The 25,082-nt window shown below is 41.5% G+C and overlaps 1 protein-coding gene across 7 annotated transcripts in view; it reads right to left on the reverse strand.

The window, feature by feature from the left end:
- Window positions 1-25,082, reverse strand: part of PHACTR4 (phosphatase and actin regulator 4) — a 75,646-nt gene that overhangs the window by 17,034 nt on the left and 33,530 nt on the right. For 4 of the 7 annotated variants that reach the window (XM_088140131.1, XM_088140130.1, XM_088140135.1 and 1 more), the window contains 4 exons: window positions 11,730-11,906; window positions 10,869-10,949; window positions 3,266-3,430; window positions 1,950-2,315 (listed from right to left, as the gene is read on the reverse strand). In XM_088140131.1, coding sequence (XP_087996257.1) covers window positions 1,950-2,315; window positions 3,266-3,430; window positions 10,869-10,949; window positions 11,730-11,906 — 789 coding nt within the window. Of the gene's footprint in view, window positions 1-1,949; window positions 2,316-3,265; window positions 3,431-10,868; window positions 10,950-11,729; window positions 11,907-12,038; window positions 12,175-20,105; window positions 20,426-25,082 lie in introns of those variants that run through there. The other 3 variants (XM_088140132.1, XM_088140128.1, XM_088140133.1) reach the window with 3 other exon arrangements.

Below are 25,082 nucleotides of genomic sequence, written 5' to 3' on the forward strand. Positions count from 1 at the left end.
CAAGAAGACTGTCACACCTAAAGCCCTCTTGTTCTAGGACCAAATGGAGAGATTAAGGCAGAGTTTCTCAATCTCAGCAACTTTAAGATGTGTAGTAGACTTTTAACTCCCTGAATTCCCCAACCAGTTGGCTGAGGAATTCTGGGAGTTGAAGTCCACTTATCTTAAAGTTGCTGAGATTGAGGAACAACTGGGTTAAGGGGCTGGACTTGGACTAGGGAGACTCTGGTTCGAGTCCCTGCTCAGTCACAGAGTGCAATGGATGACTTCAAAGCAGTCACTCACAGCCTGATTTACAGCTGTTGTAGGCTAAAATTGAGGGAGATCCCTGCATTCATTGGCTTAAGAGAAAAGGTGAGATAGAAATACAATATATAAATAAATATCCACAGTCTATTATACAGCATATCCATGCATGATTTGGGAGGAGGTCTCATAGAGAGCCATACTATCCAGTTAAAGAAATTCATGACCCCAGAGAGCAATGAGCAAGCCCATCTACTGAAAAGCGTATTCCTTTTTAGGTCACGTTGACTGGTTTTGCTCAACCACCGTTTGTGGAAAAAACAAAATAGGCTGGGTTTCCATGATTTACCAAGTCATAAACTGTGGTTTACAAATCACAGTGGTTTGGTTCAAACAACACTCTGAGCTAAAGCCAAACAAACTACATTATGATTTGTGCAATGTGTAGAGCCATTGTTGCACGCATGCATGCATGAATGCACACACACATACACCTCTGTGTAACACACACTGAGAAACCTGTTTCCACTATAGACCACTAAATGTGCTACAGAGTATTGATTTTCATGCTTTGTTAAACCTGGTTTTGGAAAAATCTCTCAAAATATTTAGAACTGAGGTATACGTAGGAGAAAGAAAAGGAAGTTCAGGATGTCTAGCCAGAAAAGAGGTGGGTATGACTCATGATGCAGAAGAACATAAATGCGCACCAGCTCTATTCAGAAGAGTGAATGATCCAGTGTGGGCACAACCGAGTCCAGATGGGTAATAAGCAGACAAAAGAAAGATAAGAATCATTTCCTGTAGTTCGGCATAACAATAATTGGTGCATCTAGTGAAGGGGCAACCGAAACACACGCCTCAAACATACACACTTGGCACAACAGAATTAACAGATACAAGTTAGACATCAGGATTCAAGGACAAAGAAGTACGAGAGCATTTCAATCTCTCAGAACAATCCATAGCAGGCCCCAAAGTGACTGCTTTGGAAAAATGGGACTTTAACAGTGCCATCAAGTGAGAAAGAGTTGAACTCACATACATCAAAAGGTCTCAACAAACACAATGGGTTTTTAATGCATTACAATTCTTAATTAATAAGGTACTGTTAATCGGTCTCACATGTAACCAGCATCTGCATAACCAACCTATCTTCCCCTCCCTTCCCCCCAACCTCCTTCCAATTTAAATTCTACTTCAGTCTAGCCACTCTCTGCATCTGATAAAAGCTTACACCTTTTATTAAAATTTGTTAATCAAAAAGGTGCTACCTGACTCCTTCTGAGATACGCATCTAAGAAAACAGTTGCAGTCTACACCTTGGAAGGGACCTACACTTGGGCACCAGTCGGAGCAAAAGACACTGAAAAACGTTGCACATTTCTACAAGGAGCATCAAGAATGTCTTTCAAATTCTCCGGGTCCATCTGTAATATAATCTATTGTACAATACTAAGATTTTAAACTGTTATAAACATTGTAAAAGGAAAGCGGATTGATATTTGTATTCAAACATGATGTAGCTTTTTTACCAAGTTGGAACAGAGGGGGCACCTTATGCACCAACAGCCATGACACAGAAATTCAAAACAGCACCATGGAAAAAAAGTGTGTGTGTCTTGGGAGATAAGAGAAATCAAATGTCAGCAAATCAAAATTAAAGAGGGATCTTACTCAGGGTGTAAAAAGTTGCCACTTACCTATTAAGGGGTTGCTATTCCTATTAACAGGCTTGGGAGGTGGAACGGGGGGGTGTTTGGTCGGTGTGGCATTGCTAGTGTTTGTGGCCGAAGCATGACCACTTGTGGAAGCAGGGGGCAGAGTCCGGGGGGCAGGGGTAGGAGCAGTGGACAAAGTGCCCCCTTTTGTTGTGCTGGGGGCAGCTGCAGCTGCAGAAGAAGACACAGTCCTTGCACTGTTGCCAAGGCCAAGTTCCCTTGTTTGCAGATCACTCGTCTCCTGCGAGGAGGACGACAACGGTCGTTTCGGAGGAAGCAACGGCTGCTTGGGAGCAGGGGGCTCAGGATGGGGCTCCATTTCTGAACTGGGGTGATTACTGAAAGGTCCTGTGAAGAAACATTTAAAAAAGATTAACCCCATGAGCTAGAAAAGGTCATTTCTTATCAGGGTATATCTATTCAATTGTACATTTCCACACCTCCCATCCTCCATTTCCATGTTCAACCTCCTAAGAGCCCTATTCCAAAGATTCCAGATATGGTTCAAGCCAACCTTCCCTTCCCCATAACAGCATAGCCCTAGGTCATTCCAAGCCAATACATCCACTGCCTATGTGTAATGGTAAGTGGCAATGAGCTTAGTAGACAGGAGGAAGAGCCACAGCCTAGACAACCGTCATGCAAAAGGTATCTCAGCCCACAGAAGGAAAAGAGGTGTGGGAAGCGTCTCAGAAGGGATCTTCCCGGGTTTTCCAGAGAGTCAAAGGAGAGGAGGGGAGAAATACTTTCAATCTTGCGAGGTTCTGTTAACTTAGCCTTACAATAAAGATAGAGTTAGTACTCATGGTTTGCGTTTCTAGTCTGGACTACCTCAAAAGGCTGACAGTATGCGGGCTGGGAATTCTAGAAGTTGCCATACAACCTAAAGACTGCATTAAACCACGGTCCTGCAACTGAAAGGGAGAGGAGAAGGGAGGGGAGCATGTCTGGAGAGTCTTAGAAATTAATTTATTTCTCCAATCTAAAAGAAAGTCTGAAGGCTTGTGCCATTTCCCAAACTCCAAGGCTGGCATTCACTTGCAACACGTGGGTGGAAGGAGACATGAAGTTTGGTAAGTGGAGAGATGGAAAGAGATAAACTGGGCAGGGCCAGGCCTTTCGAAGTTAACAGCTTGTTAAATACTTGGGGGTGGGAGTGCCTCAGAGACAAGATCCAAAACTGGTTATATTCACAATTAAGAAGTGACAGATAACAACATTTATGTCTCAGACAACTTCCCCCTCTCTCTTTCTCTCTCTCTCTCTCTCTCACACACACACACAACTTAATTTCTCACCCTGCAACTTCTTTGGCTCCTCTGGGGGACTGGATTTCTTAAGGCTCAATCTCTTTCCTGTTTCTTCTTCCAAGTGTGCAAGATTGACGATCCCAGAATAGTCAATGGGAATGGTGTGCCCATTTTTCAAAGTGGCATGAATTAACTTGTCTGGCTCTTCTCCATCTGGGGGGCGGAGGAGAAGAGAATTAAGCAATTGCATGTCAAGCAAAGCACAGGATCTCCCAAAATGTGCTCACTGCATGTAATTTATAACACAAATCCAGAGGAAAATTAACAGTGAGAAATATTCACTATCAAGCCCAACATGATACGGCATGCCCTGCATGGGATCGGCAGTCCAGCCCTTCTAGTTTTTCAGGACAACAAAATGGTGGAAGACCCTACTTATTAAGAGCTAGTAAGGTTACACCACGATTTGCGCAATCATTCAAGTGTGAAATTTCAACGTTTTTAAGAGGAAGATGAATACATGTTGGGACACCTGCCAGAAAAACTGAAGAGAAAATAAGATACTTCTGGTTGATAACAGGGGAACAAAACTAATACTCTAGTGGTCTCTTCCTCCTGGCTAAACCCAGGGGGCAAAGGTTAAGTCATTCCCCACTTTTAATGTACAGTTAGTATACAACCCTAACTCCTATGAAATCCCACCCAACCGGGGATTTAGAATATCTAAAACTGCTGAGGATTCACAAATGCCAAAAATCCCAAGTTCATGAGTTGATCTCAGTTGGCTAGCTTTTGTGGTAGCCAAAACAGTGGCAAGAAAGACGTGGATGATGCTCTATAGTCACTTCTAAGTGTTTCACGTGCCTTGGATGTGTGTGTGTATGTGCGCGTGTACACGCTCTTAGGTGTGAATGTTTCCATACATCTCTTATAAGCTGCTGGGAGAGAAAAAGAAAGTAGGGGTACATTCTATTTAGAAGGTGATTCTGGATTTCATGGAAAGAGCTAATGTCAAGATTAGCCTGGTAGATAGATGTGTTTTTTTTTAATAAAAAAGAAATCATGTAGCAGGGATAAAAGATCTTAAAATACTTGCCTTGTTTAGCTAAGGAAGCTCACATACTTGGATGACATGCATAACTTGTGAGGGTCTTATCATTGTTAATAAAATATTTATACTGAATTGTTTAATGTTTGAAGTAGCCTTTTGCCCTCTGTTTAACTTCTGCTCATTGTTAAAAACCAGGAGTACAGTAGAGAGAGGCGGGGGGGCGGGGGGGGGGAAGAATCTAGCCAGCATAAGCTTCAGTTAAAAATAGCTAGAATAGTTTAGAATGAGAAAAATGGCATATAGAGCACTCTGGAGCTTGATTAATCTTACATGGTGGATGGCCTTGAACAAAGCCTATCCAGTTTATCCCAATGAAATGTTCATGGAATTATGGCTTGATTGTGAAATATTGGTTATTACTCCACTTCGGGGGGGGGGGAAAGGGAGGGTTTTGAACAAAGGAGATTTTATTGTGTAATATTGCTTACTACTCCACTTTAAGAGAAAGAAAAAATATCTGCTTCTATAATCTTGTTATTGTCCTATGCCTCAACAGAAATGTAAGCAAAAGCATGAAATTTTCTGCAGGAGTCAGGGGATTCATAAAGCCAGAAAGGGAAATATCCTTATTTCTTCGTAAAATATGTGTCTTTGCCTTCTCAATATCCCATGGGGGATTTTTGATAAAAGGGGCTTTCTATACGGAGGGGGGGGATTTATGACTTTTTTTATATTAAAAAAAAGGATTACTGCAGGAAGTCAAGAGTTTCCGATGAGTTCTTTGACTGACCCATAGTCAGACAGTTCAGTGAATACAGGGCTAGCTTTTCAGATTCTTTATTCAATGATATTTAATTTGTCATTTATAGCTTCAATAAACCAACAGCATACTAGTGTGGGCTTTCACGGCCAGTATCTGTTGGGCAGTGTTGAGCTTCAGGATTTAGTGACTGTGGTCTAGACGCTACCTTGCCTCTGAAGATGCCAGCCACTGTTGCCAGCAAAACGTCAGGAAATCTGCTGTCTAGACCAGCGTTTCTCAACCTTGACAACTTGAAAATGTTGGTCTGGACCATGGTCACTACACCCTGAAGCTCAACACTGCCCAAACCAGCAGCAGTTTGTTCTTACTCATTATCTGGATTTATTTCTTGGTTGGTTTAGACAATTTGTACAGCTGCACACATCACAAAGGTGGCTCTGGACAGTGTACAAAGATTAAAACCCCAAAACAGTCTATAAAACCAAAGATACAGGCCATACTATAATACATGCCTGGGGTCAAAAACCATTTCCCTTCAATCACTAAGTGAAACATTCAAACAATGGGACTCATTTAACTTCCCAGTCTGTGAGAACATCCAGGTCTTTAATGGCTGTGAGAACATCCAGGTCTTTAATGCCTTGCAAAAAACCAACAGGGTCGTGGCCACCCCAGATCTCCAGGGGAATGCTATTCCACAGGGCAGGTACAGTGACAGAAAAGGCACGACACAGGGGGACAAATGGGCTTAGGGGAAGATTGGTCTTAGTAGCAACTGCTGCTTCAGCCCATTTATCTTCTGTTGGAGCTGCCTCTTTAAGTCTTGAGACACAGAATGCACGGGGTGGGGGGGGGGCAACAAAAAATAAATTAGGAGAGGGTTTGCAGCTTCTTCTTCTTCTTCTTCTTCTTCTTCTTCTTCTTTTAACATTAGCAACCTTAATTACCATTTCATCTGAAAAGGCAAAGGGACAAGAATCACCTGTCTTCGGACAACTATAGCAACCTTCAGTCCAGAGAAAATGAAAACACAGACCTAACAGAAAGCATGCTCCTCACTGAAAACATCAAAGTGCATCCACAATACAATTCAGAAGTAAATCAAGATGTCCAAAAAGATTCAACAGGATGTCACTTAAAGTTACAGAAAGGGCACCAGAAAAAACAAACCTCCTTAAACTGTTACCCACACATGAGAACTTATTATCTGCACACACAGTTGGCCCAAAAAACAACCTTCCCCATGCTACTGTTAACACATAAGCGGAGCAGCCGCTGGGAAATCTCTTTTCAACATGTCAATCAGAACAAAACAGCCCTGGGAACATTGCTAGGAAGTGATGTATTCGTGTCAGCTAACTGTAAGAAATCTGGGGGCTTCCTTGTATTTGTGCTGGATTCCCCTTGTACTGTGGCTGCCCGGTGCAGGGTCAGCTCCCAAAGGTGAAAAAGTCGGGCACATGCCAGGGTCCCCAAGATCACTCCCACTTTGTACAGGGTATCACTTTCATTTCTTCTTTGCTCCCTGACTCAAATTATTACAACTCCGTTTACAGACTCTGCCAGGCAACTGGTCGATATGCCAAACTTCCATATGAAGATGAATAGAATAGAATAGAATAGAATAGAATAGAATAGAATAGAATAGAATAGAATAGAATAGAATAGAATAGAATAGAATAGAACAGAACAGAACAGAACAGAACAGAACAGAACAGAACAGAACAGAATAGAATAGAATAGAATAGAAATCTTTATTGTCATTGTACTACTTGTACAACGAAATTAAATGCCACCCCAGTGCAGCTTTAAAAATATAAAAACCACAGAACACATAGAACACATAACACACATAAAACACAACCTTCACATTCCATATTGCACAACCCCTGATGCTGCATCAATACTGCACTATACGATAGAATTCAGTATAGTTGCAGCTCTAAGATAGAAGCTATTCTTCAGCCTATTTGTCCTTGTTTTCATTATCCTGTACCGTCTGCCAGATGGTAATAGTTCAAAAAAAGGATGTCCCGGGTGGGATGGGTCCTTAAGGATGTTTTGAGCTTTCTTAAGGCAGCAGGAGCTGTGAAGGTCTTCCAAAGAGGGGAGAGGGCAACCAGTGATCCTCTGGGCAGTGGTGGTAACCCTCTGGCGCGCTTTCCTATCTGCCACTGTGCAGCTAGCAAACCGTACACAGGTGCAGGAGGTTAAAATGCTCTCTATAGTACAGCGGTAGAAGGTCACCAGCAGTTTTTCATTCAGTTGTTGTTTCCTGAGAAGTCTCAGGTAGTATAATCTCTGCTGGGCCCTCTTCACCAAGGCTGCAATATGAGCACCCCAGGTCAGGTCCTCCTTTATAATAACACCCAGAAACTTAAAACTGGCCACCTCGGTCTCCATTAATAACCAGGGGCTGGATGTCTAATCTATTCCTCCTATAGTCCACTATAAGCTCTTTGGTCTTATTGATATTAAGGGCCAAATTGTTGTCTCCGCACCACGAAAGCAGCCGGTCCACCTCATCCCGGTAGGCAGACTCATCTCCTTTGGAGATAAGCCCCACCACTGTTGTATCATCTGCAAATTAAATGATAATATTGCTGAAGTGAGTGGGGGTACAGTCATATGTACAAAGAGTGTAAAGTAAGGGACTCAACACGCAGCCCTGTGGTGTATGTATGTATGTTTTTGCAAGTATGTATTTGCTCGAACCCAGAGGTTCAGTCTGTTTCACGCATCCTTTTAAAATGCCCACTCTACTCACAATGGCAATCAGAGCTACTACATCCATTCCTGAGTCTGATAAACTCTGCTGATGTTGAAGAGATTGAGGTATTCTTTCTAAACGAGTTTTTGAAAGACAGTAGCAACATTTTCATTTATAGCCTTAGCTTATAGAAACCGGTGGGTGCCTTCAATGAATTATTAACTTCGCAGGGCTTCTTTCTTTTCTTTTCTTTTCTTTTCTCTTTTCTTTTATTTATTTATTTAATTTTTATGCTGCCCATCCCCCCCAACGGGGGAGATATATATGTACTGTTACTTATGTATGTATTAATGGTGTGCTGTATTTTTAAATTCTGTTCACTTGGTCTTGGATTGTAAATAAATAAATAAATAAATAAATAAATAGACAGACAGACAGACAGACAGACAGACAGACAGACAGACTCTGCTTTAGGTACATGTTATCAATAAGAAACTCCTATCATAACAAAAATTCAACTTCATCCCATAACTTGTGTTTGCAAGCCCTCCCTCCCTCCCTGTGTTTCTATGCCACTTTAGTCATTACAACTCCAAGCAGTCTTCTATTTACTCTTATTCATCCTTCTCTCACAGTGTAACTATGACGTGATGTTACACACTATTCTTCAAGGCTGTATATATCACATGTCTATATCATTTTCACCAGCACCAACACAACACACATAGAGTTCTATCTTTTCGAATTTCCAGCAGTCTTCTGTTTAAGGAGGAAATGAAGGCAGCAATTAGTAAATTATCCTGGCAGCATATGCAGGCAATGGCTTCTCATATGGTGCTCTATGATTCAAGAGCAAAAAGTCTCTGATCTCCGTGAACTTCTAAAACTGATGAGGGAGATGTTCATGTGTTTATAAGTTCTTTGCAGGCCAAAGCCAAAGTGAAGAGAACAAAGAGAGGTGGCGGTGACCAGAAAGGTGCTTTAGAAAACAAGCTCAAAATGAGAAACAATACAAACAACCTACTCATCTCCAGTCTGGAGCTACACTACACTCTTCCAAAGAGGGAGACATGCAATTAAGGGGAGAAGAACAAGTGCTTTTGACTCACTAAGCACAAAATGTGTGCCCTTTCCCTTGGTGACTTATCTATCACCTCAAATGCAGGTTACATAGAATCTGCATACGTTTATAAATGTTTATTTGTAGATGTAGATTTAGAAATTACTCTACTGTAATTATAAACATAATACATTTCATTCTCTAAGTGGGAGAGGGTCAACAAGTAGCCCCTGAATCTGCTCAGCCTGCTGCCCAGGTATTAAGAGTGCGGGACGGCATTTGAAGGCTCCTGTTCTTCCTTCCTAGGATGCTCAGTGGTGCAACTGGTAAAATCCAGGGCCAGCTAAAAAGGAACCCAAGGTTATGTGCATCCTGCTGATGCATGCTGCATCCCTGATGTATAGGCAGTGCCGTGAGCAAGCCAACAGAAGCAGCGTCATTCTACTTTTCCATCGTATCAAGTTGAAGGAAGGGACAGGGAGGAAACTCTAAACTTGGGGAGTTATTTTCTATCACTACCTCTCCTGATCTCTCCTATCGTGAGTTCATTTACAGTGAGCCTTGAGTCCCGCTGTCAAGTGGAACACAAATATTTTTAATTCACAAACAATAAGCGAGGAATCGGAAGGGAGAGGCATGGAGTTCTGGTCCTACTGGGAAGGAAAGGGTATTTCCTCCTCTGCCTTTTTCCTGTGGGCAGGGCTGGATCAGCTATTCCACGGAACATTCTGCAAAACAGTCCCCACCACCACCACATCCACACTTTCTATTTAATATCTGGCTGGATGGGGAAGGGAGAATGACCGACTTAGTCTTTGCAACATTCCTACGTTTGAAAAAGGATGGCTTTAGCGCAGGGCAGAGGAATTCCGTTCCTCGTCCAGTTGGGGACAATACTGTCACTTGGGTCAACAGCATGAAGTATTTTGTGCTGAAGATGTTATAGGCAAAGTCTGCCAATTCTTTGGCTGGCTTTAGAACATCCTGCCTCAAGGAAAGAGGCAGCAGCTATGCCTTGATGCAGCAAAGCAGCCACAGTGGAGTAGAGCTAGAATATCTGTGACAGAACCAACCAATTGTCTTATAATGAGCCAGACTTCCAGTCCGTTTTACTCACAGCTTTCCATGCCCGTGATCCCCCGGTGTGCTCCCTGTGAAGCGCCAACAGACCTTCAGCTATTTCCCTTGACCCCCACCAAGCCCACTGCACCCCCGACTTTCTAAACATCTTTCATGTTCTTTAAATTTTAAAGAAGTAGCTAGATTGCTGCAAAGGAAGCCACCTTTTAGCATCTTCTTTATCAACAAAAATGCTCCTGGATCTTGCATTAAGGCATTCTTTTTTCTTTTAGAAAGTGTACCCACCTGGGAGGGGGAGAGGGAAACATCCTGGGAATCTAGAACAGTTGGCAGTGAGGATCCTCACTTGTTCCTTTCCAGCAAATAAGGGTTTTATGACTGGCAATGCCAATGCTTTCAAAAGTCTAAATTATGGTCCCAAAATACTGAGCATTCCTGCTCTATCTCAGTCTTGAATTGTCCAGATGTGAGCACACATCTGCTAGGAATTCTGGGAGTTGCCATCCCAACACAGATGAAGCCAGGCTGGCAGCAGTCATCCACAATTTCAGATGAAGTCTTGTCCAGCCCCATCATCAATGATCAAGAATTGAACCAAAGCCTTTCACATATATGAAAGACGTGCTTTACCCCTGCAGTATTCATTTTCACTGCTCCCTTGGAATCCAAGTGAGCTTTCCAGCTACTCGCTAGCTGACCTTCAGCAACTCATAATCTGTCACCTAAAATGTCTCCTTGGAAAAAAGGAAGGAAATAAATGAAACGTTCTTTCGCCGGCTCTCCCTGGAACATACAGAACCCATAGCAAAAACGTTCAAAGGGCAGACAAGGACAGAGAGTCACATTTAGCAGAGATGGGGAAGGGGGTGAGAGGAAATGAGGGGAGTAAATGAGGGGGCACCCAGGCATGGAATGCCAAAGATGAGGTTTGTCAGAGCTGGAACTGCAAATGTAGAACACACAGAGGAAGACAGTGGGTAAACTCACCCTGTTCAACATCTTCCAACAGAACCCCTCTTTTAATGAGCTCCTCTCTTGGCTTTCGCATTGAAATCTTTCGTTCTAAAACTGACATTAAATTGGAAACAAAAAACCAGCGCTCAGAATAGAGGGCAAAGATGGGGAAAATCATTTTTAATGATTTAATAAGTGGCTTACTCTGATTGTTTCAAGGATGAATGTTACATACATGTTCTGATCTAAATACTTATCTTCCCCCAACCCATGTTTGAAGGGGAGGACAGGGAATGATTACACCTTATACCTAAATGCACATTGAAATCTACAACTGAAAAACAGTCAATGGAACTTTAACTATGAACCTCTTGTCTGAAATCCTGTTTGGGATTCTACCATAGGCCCCTTCATCTTTTCAGGTTCCAGCAAAGCTTTGTCATAGCCACAGTTGGCTAGCAATATGAAGTGGCAATAAAACTTTGGAGACATTGCTGTGGAAGCAGATCTGGAATCTGCTGTTTTCAGGTAAGAACGCAAAGCGCTATTCCTGTTAATTTCTGATCTGAAAGGCCTGCTGATTCAGTGAACTTCTGCCAAAGCTAGAATCGCATTAAAACAATACTGTTTCCAAAACAAGGACTGGCGTCTCACATTGCAGGAAGTCACGGACTTTTAATTGCGGCTTGTTGACTAAGCCACACTTGACTCGATTCTTCCCCTGAGTTAAGCCATAAATCATGGTTTACAAAGCACGGTGGCTAGAGTCACTCATTACCACTCAAAGCCAAAAGGAAGCAAGCTGTATCACCACTTAATGCAATGAGCAAACTCAGGTAAAGAATCCATATGGGCTTAAGGAGAGGAGAACATGACTGAGGCCTAGCAGGTTACCTTCTGATGTTTCCTTAAATTTTCCACTGGTTTTCTTTTTCCGCCACTTCCAAGGTTTAAAGATCTTGCCAAACCCAGCAAACTTGCTCTTTCTCTTGGAAGGGGGGGTCGTGTCACCGGATTCCAGAACTTCAGCCACCGTTCCAGCATCCTGTGATGGCTGATCCACCTCCTCAGCTGTACAGAAAAAAAAAAAGACAGGAACATTCATTACAATGTGACATTGGCACAATGATGCCACCTCTTTCCAGATGAAGGTGACCAGCTGGAATATCACTTTTTAAATTTTTTCTTTAAAAAGCGCCTTACACAGCAGGAAAAAACACGGATGGAAAGCTTGGGAAAATAGCTTCTGCATGCAACAGGTGGTCGGGTTCAGGAATCCTTTACTGGTATCACCATAACACAAATATACCCTGCTCTTGTACATATTTGCTAGAAGATCGATAGGCAGAAACCCAGCTAAAATTATGAGGGGGAGGGGAAACCTAGATGGCTTTGATTTACTTCCTGTTTTAAAAGGGGGAAAAAGGGCATTCTAAGCCAAAAGTAACAATCTCAGGAAATCAACACAATAACAGCCTCCTACTCCACCTACCGTTCTGGCATTCCCCAAACATTTTTAAAAACAAAAACAGTGCGCAGGAGGGAAGAGAAAGGGCCTGTGGGAAAATATCCCTGCAGCTTAAGAAGAATGACGCTGTTCCATGAAGCAAACAGAAGTTAGATATGGAAAATCCATTTCGGTTTTACCGTTTTCAGCCATTTTATGGCACTTGGAGCGTTCCCTGTAAAATATTAGGCAACGGGATCAACAAGAAGCCCCATTAGCCAAAAGATGCCCATTTCATATTCACGGATAAATATTCTGCCTCAGAGTCATTTTTAACTCATTCTTGTGTTCTGTTTCTCATTTTTGTAAACGTCCATTGTGTTTTTTGGGTTCAGAACATCTAGCAGGAGCAGGTACTAATAGTTCAACTATTTTGACAATTGTCAAAAGGCTCGTGTCCTGCTACACTGAGTCTTCTACAAGGATTTTCGTAACACGTTCTTCTATCCTATCATTTGCAAAACCTCAGAGGATTTTTACGTTGGCTGTTTTCTTGCAGACCAGGTTTCTAGAATTACAGGGCCAGTTGCTACTCATCAAGCCCAGTTTAGGGAACAACAAGATGCAGTCAAACAATGGTTCCTATGCTTATTAAACTTATTATGTTACCTAATAATGCTTGAAGTTTATATTGTTCTTTGCATTGTCTACTCGCAGTGTTTCTCAACCTTGGCCACTTTAAGGCTGGCTAGGGAATTCTGGGAGTTGAAGTCCACCCATCTTAAAGTGGCCAAGGTTGAGAAGCACTGGTCTACTGAATGAATGAACTTGAGTACTTGTCAGCAACCGTAATAAAACTGAGTTGAATGAAAATGTTCAAGGAATAAAAAACCAGTAAAAACAAAGAGACTAACCATCAGCAACCAGAAGAACCAACTCTAGCAGTCATTAAATTATTATGCACTATATATTTGGGTGATCAGGAAGAATGTCCCACCACAGGGACTTCACCCCCAAGAAAGCATTTAATTCCTGTCTTTGCTGTAAGCTTCAAAGGTGATGTGCCTGGTAGTTGAATAATAAAAATACATAAGTAGCAGATAATCCTCTGCTTTTCCTAACAGGAACCTCACTCTCCAACTAACACCACCGTCTGTTTTTAACGGGGCTTCCTTCCCGTATAAAATATTGGCTCCTTTTGCTCCTAATCACTGATTAGGATCACATTTCACTATACCTGGAAAAGGAAGAAGACCTCTAGAAATTGATCTTGCCTAAAAGAGGTCTGAATAAGGAGCATGCTATTGTCTTCCTTCACCTTCTTACTTAGCGCAGCCTTGGTTTCTTAGCTTCTTATAGGTTTCTATAGCTTCTGTTTAGCTCTTCCAACCAGCAAGAATGGCTAACAAATCAAAAAGTCTCCTCTGACTTTCTCAGTGCAGTATTGTGGAGGCTCTATGCACCCCACAGCTTCCCAACATGATTGTTGGCCCTTGAATCTTCCAAAATAATGCTGCTAAAGTTGATTTGGGTATTGCAACTTTCCAGCTTTTTAACTACTTTTCCAGCTTTTTTTAAACTACCTGGTCATATGCCCATATGTTCCCAGCCTCTACTCCAAGAAGAGTTAACCTATGACATTTTGTAGATGAGCTATCTCAACTTCACAGTCCCCAGACATTTGGGGTCTATAGTTCCTAGAATTATGTTAGCTATCCTAGGTGGACATATGGAAGTTGCCACTCCAAGAATATCTAGAGGATACCACAATGGAGAATGCGGATTAGCATCTTTCCCTGGAAGCTACTTTCACTTAATTTGCTTTATTTGTATCCCCTTTCTACAAATATGCACAAGGCAGCAAACAGTTCTCCTTATGAACAAACTCATTGTGAAAAAGTGGCATATAAACAAAGACAAACAAAATTTCAAGAAAACAATGTAGGGAAAAGTCTATTCATTGTTGTAACTGAAGTCACTTCCAAAATGACACAATTAAGTTTAAGTCAAAGAGACCAAGAAATTATTCCTTAGATTTCTTATATTATTGCTGAGTTTACACACTGTACTAAGTTACTCCTTTTTTAGCCCAGGTTCATTGCTATGTTATTATTATGTAATTGTTAATTTAATTATTATTATTTATTATTAAATTACTATTATTAAAAAAAATATGCCACCCAACTCCCGGTGACTCTGGGTGGTTTACAAATTGTTAAAAATACTTAAAAACAAAGAACAATACAAAAACAACATATATAATAAACCATAGATGATAAACACTAACTGCTAGTTTCACACATTGCATGAAGCCAACATGAAACAGATCACTTTAGGGATTCTGCAACCTCTGTAATCTCCAGATCTATGGCCAGCCCCCCGAATTCTCAGCAACAACCATACCATGTGCAAATTCCAAAACTCCAGGGCTAAAAGTTGTGGCTTAGCATGAGTATGAAATCTAAGTTAAGTCTATTTGAGATCTACTAACACTCACTTCCACTTGCCTTATTACTCTGCACCAAGATGATCTACTTGAGTCAAGTTTCGATGTAAATGTTTTCCTTGCAGAGGGGTGCCATTTCAATTTCTTCCAGGGAAAATAGATTTAAAAAGAAAAACATCATATAGCCCAAATCAGGCTTCAACTCAAACAGTTTTCAGGAGGCTGGCATCATTTGAGTGATACTGGCTTGAAAAGGGTTCATGTTGTACAAGGACAGAGTTGAGATCATATGTGAATGAGTACAGAACCAGTTTAAGACCAATCTGATGAAGAAATAATATATTACTCTTGTCCATGTACTTAGTGAGTAGATCAGTTGTTATCGTAATTCTTCCAGAGGAAGATTTCCAGGTAACTGTCTTACTCACAGATGACTTACGCTGTAATGGTGTACCTTTGGAATCTTCCAGAAATAAATCTACTTTTTGGCAAATATGGACATGAGACATTTTTGTATCTCAGCTGCACAGTGGCACTTTAAGACCTAATGTCCTTAAAACAAATAAACTAAAGGTGCTTGGATATAGAATACTTCCAGGTGCAACAGATGCTTGGATGTAGAATACCTCCCAACGCAAAACCCAATTAAAGCTACACTTTGCTGCGCAGAAATTGCTCTAGAGAGCACAGAAACTACTTAAAGGAAATCCTTGGATGGGAATTCACAACTCCATGTTTTGGGGAAGACAAAAAAGTCAAGGTGAATATCCTCTCCAAGAGGAAGAGAGAACAAATGTCTTGTATATGGACAACCCAGCTAATTCTTTGGCACCTCAGTTGGTAAAGGGAAGGTCTTTTTCTTGAGTTCTTGGTAGAGTGGATTTGACTGAAACTGATTTAAATCATTGGTCAAGAAAGCTCACTTTAAATCAAGATTTATTTACTAATCAATAATACTGTATACCCATCACTACCATAAAAGGAACAATTTATAGATTATAGTTACTGAAACTAAGCAAGTCTGGGTTTGATCAGCAACCAGAGGAAATTCCTCAGGAACATTATGCATCTTGGTCTCCATGACACATAGACAAAAAGAGTAAGATCTAAAGTTTATGAAATAGACTGAAAGAGATCCCACGTTTGGTGAGTACCTTTGAAAAAACATTCTTCATATTTTGCAGAACACAAAAGTCAACATTTTAGGATTTCCTTTGCAAAAGTACTTCTGGACATCAAGAGCAACACAGCTAAATATTCCAAGTATTCACAAGCTCCCTTCCTCTTTAGAAAAATGCCAATGGCAGCTCTTATCTCATGTGTTATATTTTAGTAAGAGCTCTACTTTTTATTCATTCACTTGGTGAAATGATCACCTCCTCCTTTCACAGTAGGAACATTCTTTTAATGACATTTGTTGCATCCCCAAATTATAGTTTTCACTATTCTTCCCAGTGCCAGGGAAAGAGGCAATGAGGTTCTAGAATCCATCCTATTGATTACTGGTTGTAAAGGGGTAATTCAGTGAAGACATACTAGGATATAACCACTCTGAAATAAAGGGTGTCATACCACAGCCACCTGCAATCAGATCAAATATTATTCTAACAACTGTGACATGCAGTAACCCAATGAAGTTCAGAACACTAATCTTGGTCAAAGAAAATATATTCACTTTCTCTTTCATAAAGATTCTAAGATTTTATTGTGCAGACAATGGATGGATCAACAGTAATACGGGTCAGCACATTTGACAGGCTTGTATTCTTGCACTATTTAACACCACGAACACAGACTGTCTGTCCTATCACTCTTTACATGCTCTAAGATTCTGGGGCAATGCAACTCTTGTCTTGTCTACTTCTACAATGGTTAGCTATAAGCTTCATTTGAGTTACATATTCCAAAGGGTAACAGTATCTCATAACAACAAAGCCAGGAAGCAGTCTAGTGGTGCCATAAATACCACCAAATTAGAGCTTTTTTGAAACACATCCCCCTCCACTAGCAGAAATGCATGTATGTATGTGCCAATGTCTGTGTATCCACCAGGCGCTCAATACTAACTCAATAAATTTGGTGGTATTAAATTAGCATATCCTGCATTGCACCAAGCGCCACATGACAAGCAGAGCAGGAAGGTGGCTGATGTCACTATGCCAAGAACAACTCATGATGGTTCTGATGTAGCACAGTAATCCAACAGACCCTGGAACAGGAAAAAGGGCTTCTTCCTGATATTTCAACCATTACATTCATACATCAGCGCTCACCCCAGGCCAACAGCAAATTCTTTGGAGGTAAACAATACCACCATTAAAATTATTCAGCAAAACCACTGAAAACTACAACGGCATGTTTGGAGAAGGATCCAAGAACTGGTTAATGCTATTTCTGTACATGTTCTACGTCTTTGCTAATGGATTTATTTAGATTGGTACAAACTTTAGGGCCAATGTATGACTTCCAATATTTACTTATATTTGAATTAAAACAAAGAATAAAGGCTAGATAATTCCAGCTGTGGCAGAGGAACACTGGTGCAGGTTTTTCGTGCAACTGTAGCCACCCATTAATAAGTGGACCAAATGTCTATTTTTGCTCTTTCATTAAGGAAGTCTGCGCATGCTTTATCTCTGCCCTCAAGCTGGCATATTTTCTGATTAAAGACAATAGGTTATTTCTCTTCCATAAATTTAAACTCTGTATCATGACACATCTGCTTAATTCAGGCACCAATTTTATTTTTGGACACAATGTGTCCACTATGCAAACATTTGAATAATTTCACTGCCCAGGAACAGATATTAAGGTATACATTTGCATTAGTAAGCCTATATTTGGAAAAATAGTGGACACCTGGCAGAAATTGTAATTGTGGACAGCTAATTCTGGCTTAACCAACGGCTTGAATAGCTCATTAAGGAGCATGAAGCGAATGTCAAGTGAATACACAGGGAGTGGGCGGAGTGCCAGAACACACATCATGGCATCACTGTGAAAATCCCTGTGACTTGTGTATTTGCATCCAGTGACAGGACACAAGTACAAAACGGTAAGATTTGCATCATGGAGTCACAACACAATTTGTCATTTTTTCATCATAACCACAGTTAGTAACAGTAGATACTCGGGGTGAAGAAGAGCCAGGGTTCCTGCTCATAAACTTAAAAACTGGAATGCTGCAGACTCTATTCCCTCTTAAAAACCTCCGTTCTACTTCAGCAGGGACGAGATACAGGCTAGGAGATTAGGTGTACCGGCAGTGGCAGCAAATTCGGGGAGGGGGGAAATAAAAGGAGCCGTATCTCACACACACAACCAGTGACCCACAGGTTGTACGCCTACGGCTGCCTGTTAGATTGTGAAATTCACATTTGAAGTAATAATTTGCCTGGCACATTCTATCACAGGGAACACACACATGCATGAGTCAAGAGCATGCTGGATAAGCCCTTGTCTGAAAAGGATTAAAAAAAAAAAGTTTGAACCAATTTCCACATTTCCCCATACCTTCCCAACAGCACCGGACTGTCTTGCAATATGTTTGCTGAAGTCAAACTATGTGCACTCAAGGCTTAAGTATGGGGAAGGTCACCCCACCTCTCTTCCTGAAAGAAAAACAACCTGCTACAGATAAATAATGGCTATTTCCATTATTGTAACCACATCAACAAATGTCACAAACACCTTTTGCAATAAGGACAAATATACATTCTGTCTCTGGTGAAAGCATAATGCAATATATAAGAAACGAAGGGTGTAAAATAGCTGTGTTGATCTGATTCAGCAAAACCAAATGGGCATAAGAGAGACGGGCAGTATGTGGGCGCATTTATGTGGCACACTAAATACTGTACTAACCACCTTATGACTAGACCTTCTTCAGGTACCTGCATGAAAGATCTCACAAGAATCGCCTTTTATTTCGGCCACCAGCAGTATGTTTTTACTCTACTCAGCATCTGGAACACAGGATTATAGAACATAAGGACGTGACCACCTACTTCTTTGCAAATAAAGAAATTGCTAAATACATTTAGCCATTTAAAATGGCTAGGAAGTGCACAGAATCCACAGGCACACAAAAATAGAAAAGTCTCTTAAAAACGAGAAGGCGCTTGGTAGAGGTTTAGAATGTGACTTATAATAGAGGCCACCAGGCAAGTACAAATATATTTAACCCTTAAAGCTCATTTCCCAAATCAAAGACCGTCTCCATTAAAGTCATACCCTATTTGTGAAATATATCCTGCACAAGGTCAGGCTAAAAAATGTTTCTTAACTAGAGATTAAAGTACTGGGAAAAAAATTAACGGCAGGTACATAAATGGCTCATTTGTCAGCATATTAATTCAGCTCCTGGTTGACTATTGAGCAACACTACTCCGATCTTGGTAGCCTTACAGAGATAGTTTTCTGGATGGCTCCCTGGACAATCCAATTGGGCCCTCAGTTAAATAGGAGGGGAAGAAGAAAACAAGATCCCATTGTCGGATAGTGATGTTAACTCTTAACATGCAGAACATACCTACTGCTGAACATTGCTCCCACTGTCACCAAGGCTGCCCAGAGGTGAGGCATTACAAAGAAATCTTCCCCAAATCTGCCCCAAATCTTAGGCTCTCCACTTTGCCAGACAACGTAACAGAACCTCACAGATGTCCAGTATAGGCTTTTGTAGGACAGCAACAGGGACTCCAACATCAACATTAAGAGTCCCTAAAACCCACAGGATGGCACTGAGAGGACCCTGCGGTCTAGAATCCTCCCACTGAACCTCTGCTCCTTCCTTCACTCTTAGATAATGAGCCCATTTCAGTTCTAAAGTGTAAGATCAGGGCGGGAATGGCTTTTTTTGAAGATGGAAACAAGTGGATAGGAGCGTTTTTAAAAAAAATCTCCTGCTAAAGGATGACTGAGTAAACTGCTTCACGATGGCAAGTGATTAGAAGAAGTAAGTTTTAATAAATAAGTATCATTCATATGGAGGAGAAAAGGCAAATCAGCATCTGATCCTCGTCTGAAACATTTCACTCCAAGCAAAATGCACGACATACGTTTTCTGCTAAACGCTTTAAACCAAGTTTACCCATCATTTGACCGCTCTGGCAGCAACTAGCAAAGATCAAAAGGACTGGTTCCTAAACTACTCCAGGTACAAATTACAGAGCAATATATGTTCCAAAGCAAGGATTCTGTCTTTTTTTTCTTTTAAAAAAAAACAAGGATTACAAAAACAATCTGTCCTCAGCACTTTGAGAATCAAAAGCCCTTCCAACTTATACAATCCTAGCCATCTCTTTTAAATGTGCTTTGACTTCACCTGCGACTCTTGGCTGTGCTTTCAGTTGCAACTAGACCCTCCATTACTCACCCAAGGGAGCTGGATATACCGGTCTTGAGTAGCGCGTCTGTCCCATTCTTCTATTCTTCAAGGTAGGCTCAGAGAAAGGGAACAAGGCAAGCCTATTCGGGAAGCAGACATCAGCCTTTGAAAGTTGACAGACTCCGTAGGGTAGAAAAAGTTCACTGCTCCCCCAGACTCCAAAGCAAAATGACCCCAAGTCAGAAAAAGTCCAGGATTATGGGTCCAAGCTCTGCGACAGTATGTCCTGTATCCCTGGCCTGGGCACGGTGTAATTCTCAAAAATACACTCCCATGCCAGCTCCCTCCAAAGACGAACGAATGCCTGTCATTCCACAGTGCGTACTCTGCTTAGGGGCGGATCTCAGGAAGAAGGAGGAGGAGACTTCAGAGCTACAACAGCTAAATAATCAACATCCCCTCCGCTCTTTAAAGGCTGGAAGGAGGACGCACAAGCCGAAGGGTTTGGAAGACTTCAAACACCGAACAGCTTATAAACAAGCCACTACTAATTGCCATCCTTCTGCTTTGAAGGAAGAAATCTGAGCACCCTGGTCTTCTTGGGGCAAGAAGACGGAGACCATCTGAAATGGATTAGCTACCCCTGACATTCCAAGTACCTCTTCCATTCGATATCACAAAAGTAAAATGAGTGGTTAAAAAGGAGGGGTGGTGGGGGAATACAGAGAAAGGATTCTCCTTCTCTGTTACTAACTGCAGGGACGGAACCAAGAATTAGGTTGTCACTTTCGATCAATCAATATAAAGTGCAAGGGGATCTTGGTGGATGCAGCAATGCAGTTCTTCACATCATCATTTTTCAGTCCAGAAAGTGAAATCCAAGAGGTGATGTATTCTGCATGCTCAAGCAGCATTAACTGGAATTTCTTTATCTTCTATTTCTAAATCGGCCTCCTTAATGTCAAACTAGTCCCATCATCGCCAGCTAACATGACCATGCTGAGAGATGGAGTCAAAGAGAGTCTGAAGTTCTATCCTTCGTAAATTATCTACTAAACTATTTCCATTTTTCCTCATCCGTATTTCTGCATGAAAAACCTAAGTTAACCATTTTTACTAATCTTAAAAGCACAGGTGGGGAAGGGACTCACACTAAAATCTATATCTTCAGAACTCTTATCACCAATTAAGATTCTCATCTATACAACCTATCATACACACAATTGTGAAACAGTCCTGTCTCAGACCCTGATCCAGAACAAAACATTAATAGTTTCTTCTTCCAGAATGAAAGTTTTAGAGCCCCATAAATTAACGTTATGGTTTCATAAAGAGTTAGATTTTGAAAGTGATTACAAGTTCTGTATTAGTAGAGGTGGAAAAGCACTGTGCATAAAAAGAAAACTAAACTTGGATAAATATAAGTATTTGGCTCTCTTGAAGAACTGGACTATTCCTTGGGTTAGTTTATCAAGCCTATAATACAGCACAATCAACTGGTGTAATCAAATATGTAATTTGCTTTTAATTCATCGTGGGTTAGATTAGATCAAAATAACATATCAATAAAACTGTGTAAGTTAAGTAGAGATATTAAATTTAAGGCATTTGCAGACATGTTATTTTGTCCATGAGCTAGACAAATAATTTATTTCCCGCTATTTGGAACCACTGTTACAAACCACGAGCTGACACTGAAGATATTTTCTATTAAAATGGCCCTTCCTAAGAAGAGGACCTTTGTGATCTACCCAGACTCCCTTTATAGAGTAAGGAGAAATTCACAAACATCAGAACTCAAGTCTAAATAACAAGTATTCAAATCTCATCTAAGAGGAAAAGCAAGGTCATGTATTCAGTTATATCACATTTCCACAAAACTTGCAAATGTGTGACAGATACTGATTTACTCATTTTGTTCAAGAAGTTCCCCTTAAAACCCAAGTTGTTTGTTCTGACCCACAGATAAAGCCTTTAAATACACAATCACTCAAAAGGACACAAAGTCCAGAGATGGCAAAACTGCAGGTTCTCAGTCAGAAGATAAAGAGAATTGTCCAGCTTAAGGAAATGTCAGGGGAATGCGTTTCCTCAGCCCAGACCCAAGATGGATAAAAGAGATTAGGAAGTATAGATCTATCTGGTATGGCCTTTCCCAAATGTGCTATCCAGGAGTTTTATTTTATTTACTTATTTTAATTTCTATAGCCGCCATCTTAACCAAGTGACTCTGGGCCGTGAACCATTATAAAACCAGTTAAAACAATTACAATGCAGTACAAAAATAAATATATATGGCAGCCAAGAAAAATTATCACCATAGTTATCAATATAGCCAAGAAACGGAGCCCTTAATTTATTTATTTGTTTGTTTGTTTGTTTGTTTATTATTAAATTTGTATGCCGCCCATCTCCCCCCAACGGGTGACTCTGGGTGGCTCACAGTTAAAATAAAAAACCCCATCAACAATTAAAAATACCCCATAAATAATTAAAATAAATTAATCCATTAAAAATCAAGTATAAAAAACAAACCCTGTACATAAATATAGGGTTGGGTTGTATTCTCGGGGCCCCAGGCCCAGGCACATAACCAGGTCCTCAAGGCCTTACGAAAGGCCAACAGGGTTGGGCTCATCCTAATCTCTGAAGGGAGAATGTTCCAGAGGGCAGGGGCTATGGCAGAGAAGGCATGTCTCCTGATCCCCGCCAGCCAACATTCCTTGGCTGACAGGACCTGCAACACACCCAACCTGCTGAAACAAATTGGAAGGGTAGAAACAATTGGGAGAAGACGGTCCCTTAGGTAACCCGGTCCCAAACTATGAAGGGCTTTAAAGGTGACAATCAGCACCTTGAATTGCACCCAGAAACATACCGGCAACCAGTGCAGCTCACAAAGTAGTGGTGTTTCACGTGTCGAATATCCGACACCATTTACTACCTGTGCAGCCGCATTCTGTACCAGTTGAAGCTTCCAAATGCTCTTCAGGGCGGCCCCACATAGAGTGCATTGCAGTACTCCAGACTAGAGGTCACGAGGGCATGAGCGACTGTGAGCAAAGTCTCCCGGTCCAGGAATGGGCACAATTGGGCACAACCCAAAGGTGTGAGAAGGCCCTCCTAGCCACGGCTGCCACCTGCTCTTTGAGCAGGAGCTGTGAGTCCAAGAGGACCCCCAGATTGCGCACTGGATCTGTCTAGGGCAGTGCTACCCCATCCAGGATGGGAGATGGAAGAGCCTTGTCACCAGAAGGCCCAAATACCCAGAACTACTCAATCTTGCTTGGGTTGAGTCAAAGTCCATTGTGCCCCATCCAGGCCCCTACCGCCTCCAAGCACTGAGACAGGACATTCACGGCATCGCTCAGTCTGCTCAGTAATGATCTCTGGATTCAGTTCAGAGAAATCCCAGTCAGCATGGTCCTGCTAGCTTATGCAATTTTGAGAGCTGAAGTTCAACAGACTCTGATGGTACCAAGACCAGAAATACTGGTACTGAATAACGTACTCTACTTGCTTGCTTCCACCCAGAGGATTCCTCAGTGCCAGGTTTTGTACCACGTTCTGTTTCCTAAGCACTTCCATAGGCTGCATGTAACCAGATTGTGTCTCACCGAGGCCAAGTCCACCTTCTCCAGATAAGGCAGGTGTACCTCCATTGAATGCAACAAAGGCAGTACACCCCAAATCACACATCTGACTTCTTTGAACATTTGTAATAGAAAGGGGGGGGGGGACTCTATTATTTATGTACTTGTTTATATGCGTGGAGCAGTCCCAAAAGAAAGCAAAAAACTATTTCTCCTTACCCACTGCACTGGGTGTTTGGAGAACACCCCAAAAAAAAAAAAGATGACCGTGCCAGATAGCTCACTAGGAACTCACATTTTGATAATAACTGAAGTATCAGGAATTGTACAACAGAATTCCATTACCGCAGGGACACACTGACCCATAATTTTTAAATACTGAAGTTCAGTTTCAGATGAAGAGAGAAATGAATAAATAAGCCGTGCCTCTGAGTCAATTTTGAGTCCATGCAGTTACCCAGCTCTAGGAAGAAGGCAATGGCCCCCCATAATTTTGGAAGTGGGAGGGGCCATTGCCTTCTTCCTAGGGCTGGGAAAGAATGGCTGGCTGAAAGTCACCCAGCTGGCTTTGTGGCTAAGGCAGGACCAGAACTCAGGGTCTCCTGGTTTCTAGCTTGGTGCCTTGACCACTACACCAAACTGATTTGCAGAGAGAGAGAGAGAGAAAGGTAGACAGACAGACAGTCATTTCAATAGGAGCAGCAAGACTGAACACAATCAATATCACGGTACTCTGCCAACATAACTTTCCAAGTCCCTTCACAATCTTTAGTACAACTTGTCGTGTCACCAAAAGTTCATTGAACTCTAATCAGGAAGACCTGGATTCCAAACTAAGCCACAGACATTTATAGAGCGGCTTTGTGACTTCCCTGCGTTCCATTCTAACATATGAGGAAGCAACAATGGCCGCCTTGAAAGAAAAAGTATTAAAAAGAGAAATGAGATCAGAGAAATTTTGCTATTTTCCCCTGGGGAAAGGATGAGTGGCACTTTCAAGTATCCAAAAAAAAAAAAAAAATCAGTTCCATATAAGCGAAACTTCCTTTAGGCCTACAGGAGCTAAGAACTGAGCATGCTGTTACTGGATTCTGTATAGGCCAAAGTTTCTCAACCTTGGCAACTTTAAGATATGTGGACTTCAACTCCCAGAATTCTATGCTGGCTGGGGAATTCTGGAAGTTGAAGTCCACATATCTTAAAGTTGCCAAGGTTGAGAAACGTTGGTATAGGCTGTCTCTGAACATGTCACAGGAATTTAAACAGTTTACTTTATACAAACTCGATCCACTGATCAGATATTTACACTGACTGGCAGCAGAATTACAGCATTGCCAGTCCTATCCAGGGGTTTTGGGAACTGACCCTTGGATCTTCTGTCTGCAAAGCATGTTCTCCAACAGTTATACCACCACCACTGGTGGCATTATAG

This window comes from Python bivittatus, unplaced genomic scaffold (assembly GCF_059951505.1).
Source record: "Python bivittatus isolate LINGU-HERP-01145 unplaced genomic scaffold, Pbiv_v1 ctg000310_np1212, whole genome shotgun sequence".
Taxonomy (NCBI): domain Eukaryota; kingdom Metazoa; phylum Chordata; class Lepidosauria; order Squamata; family Pythonidae; genus Python; species Python bivittatus.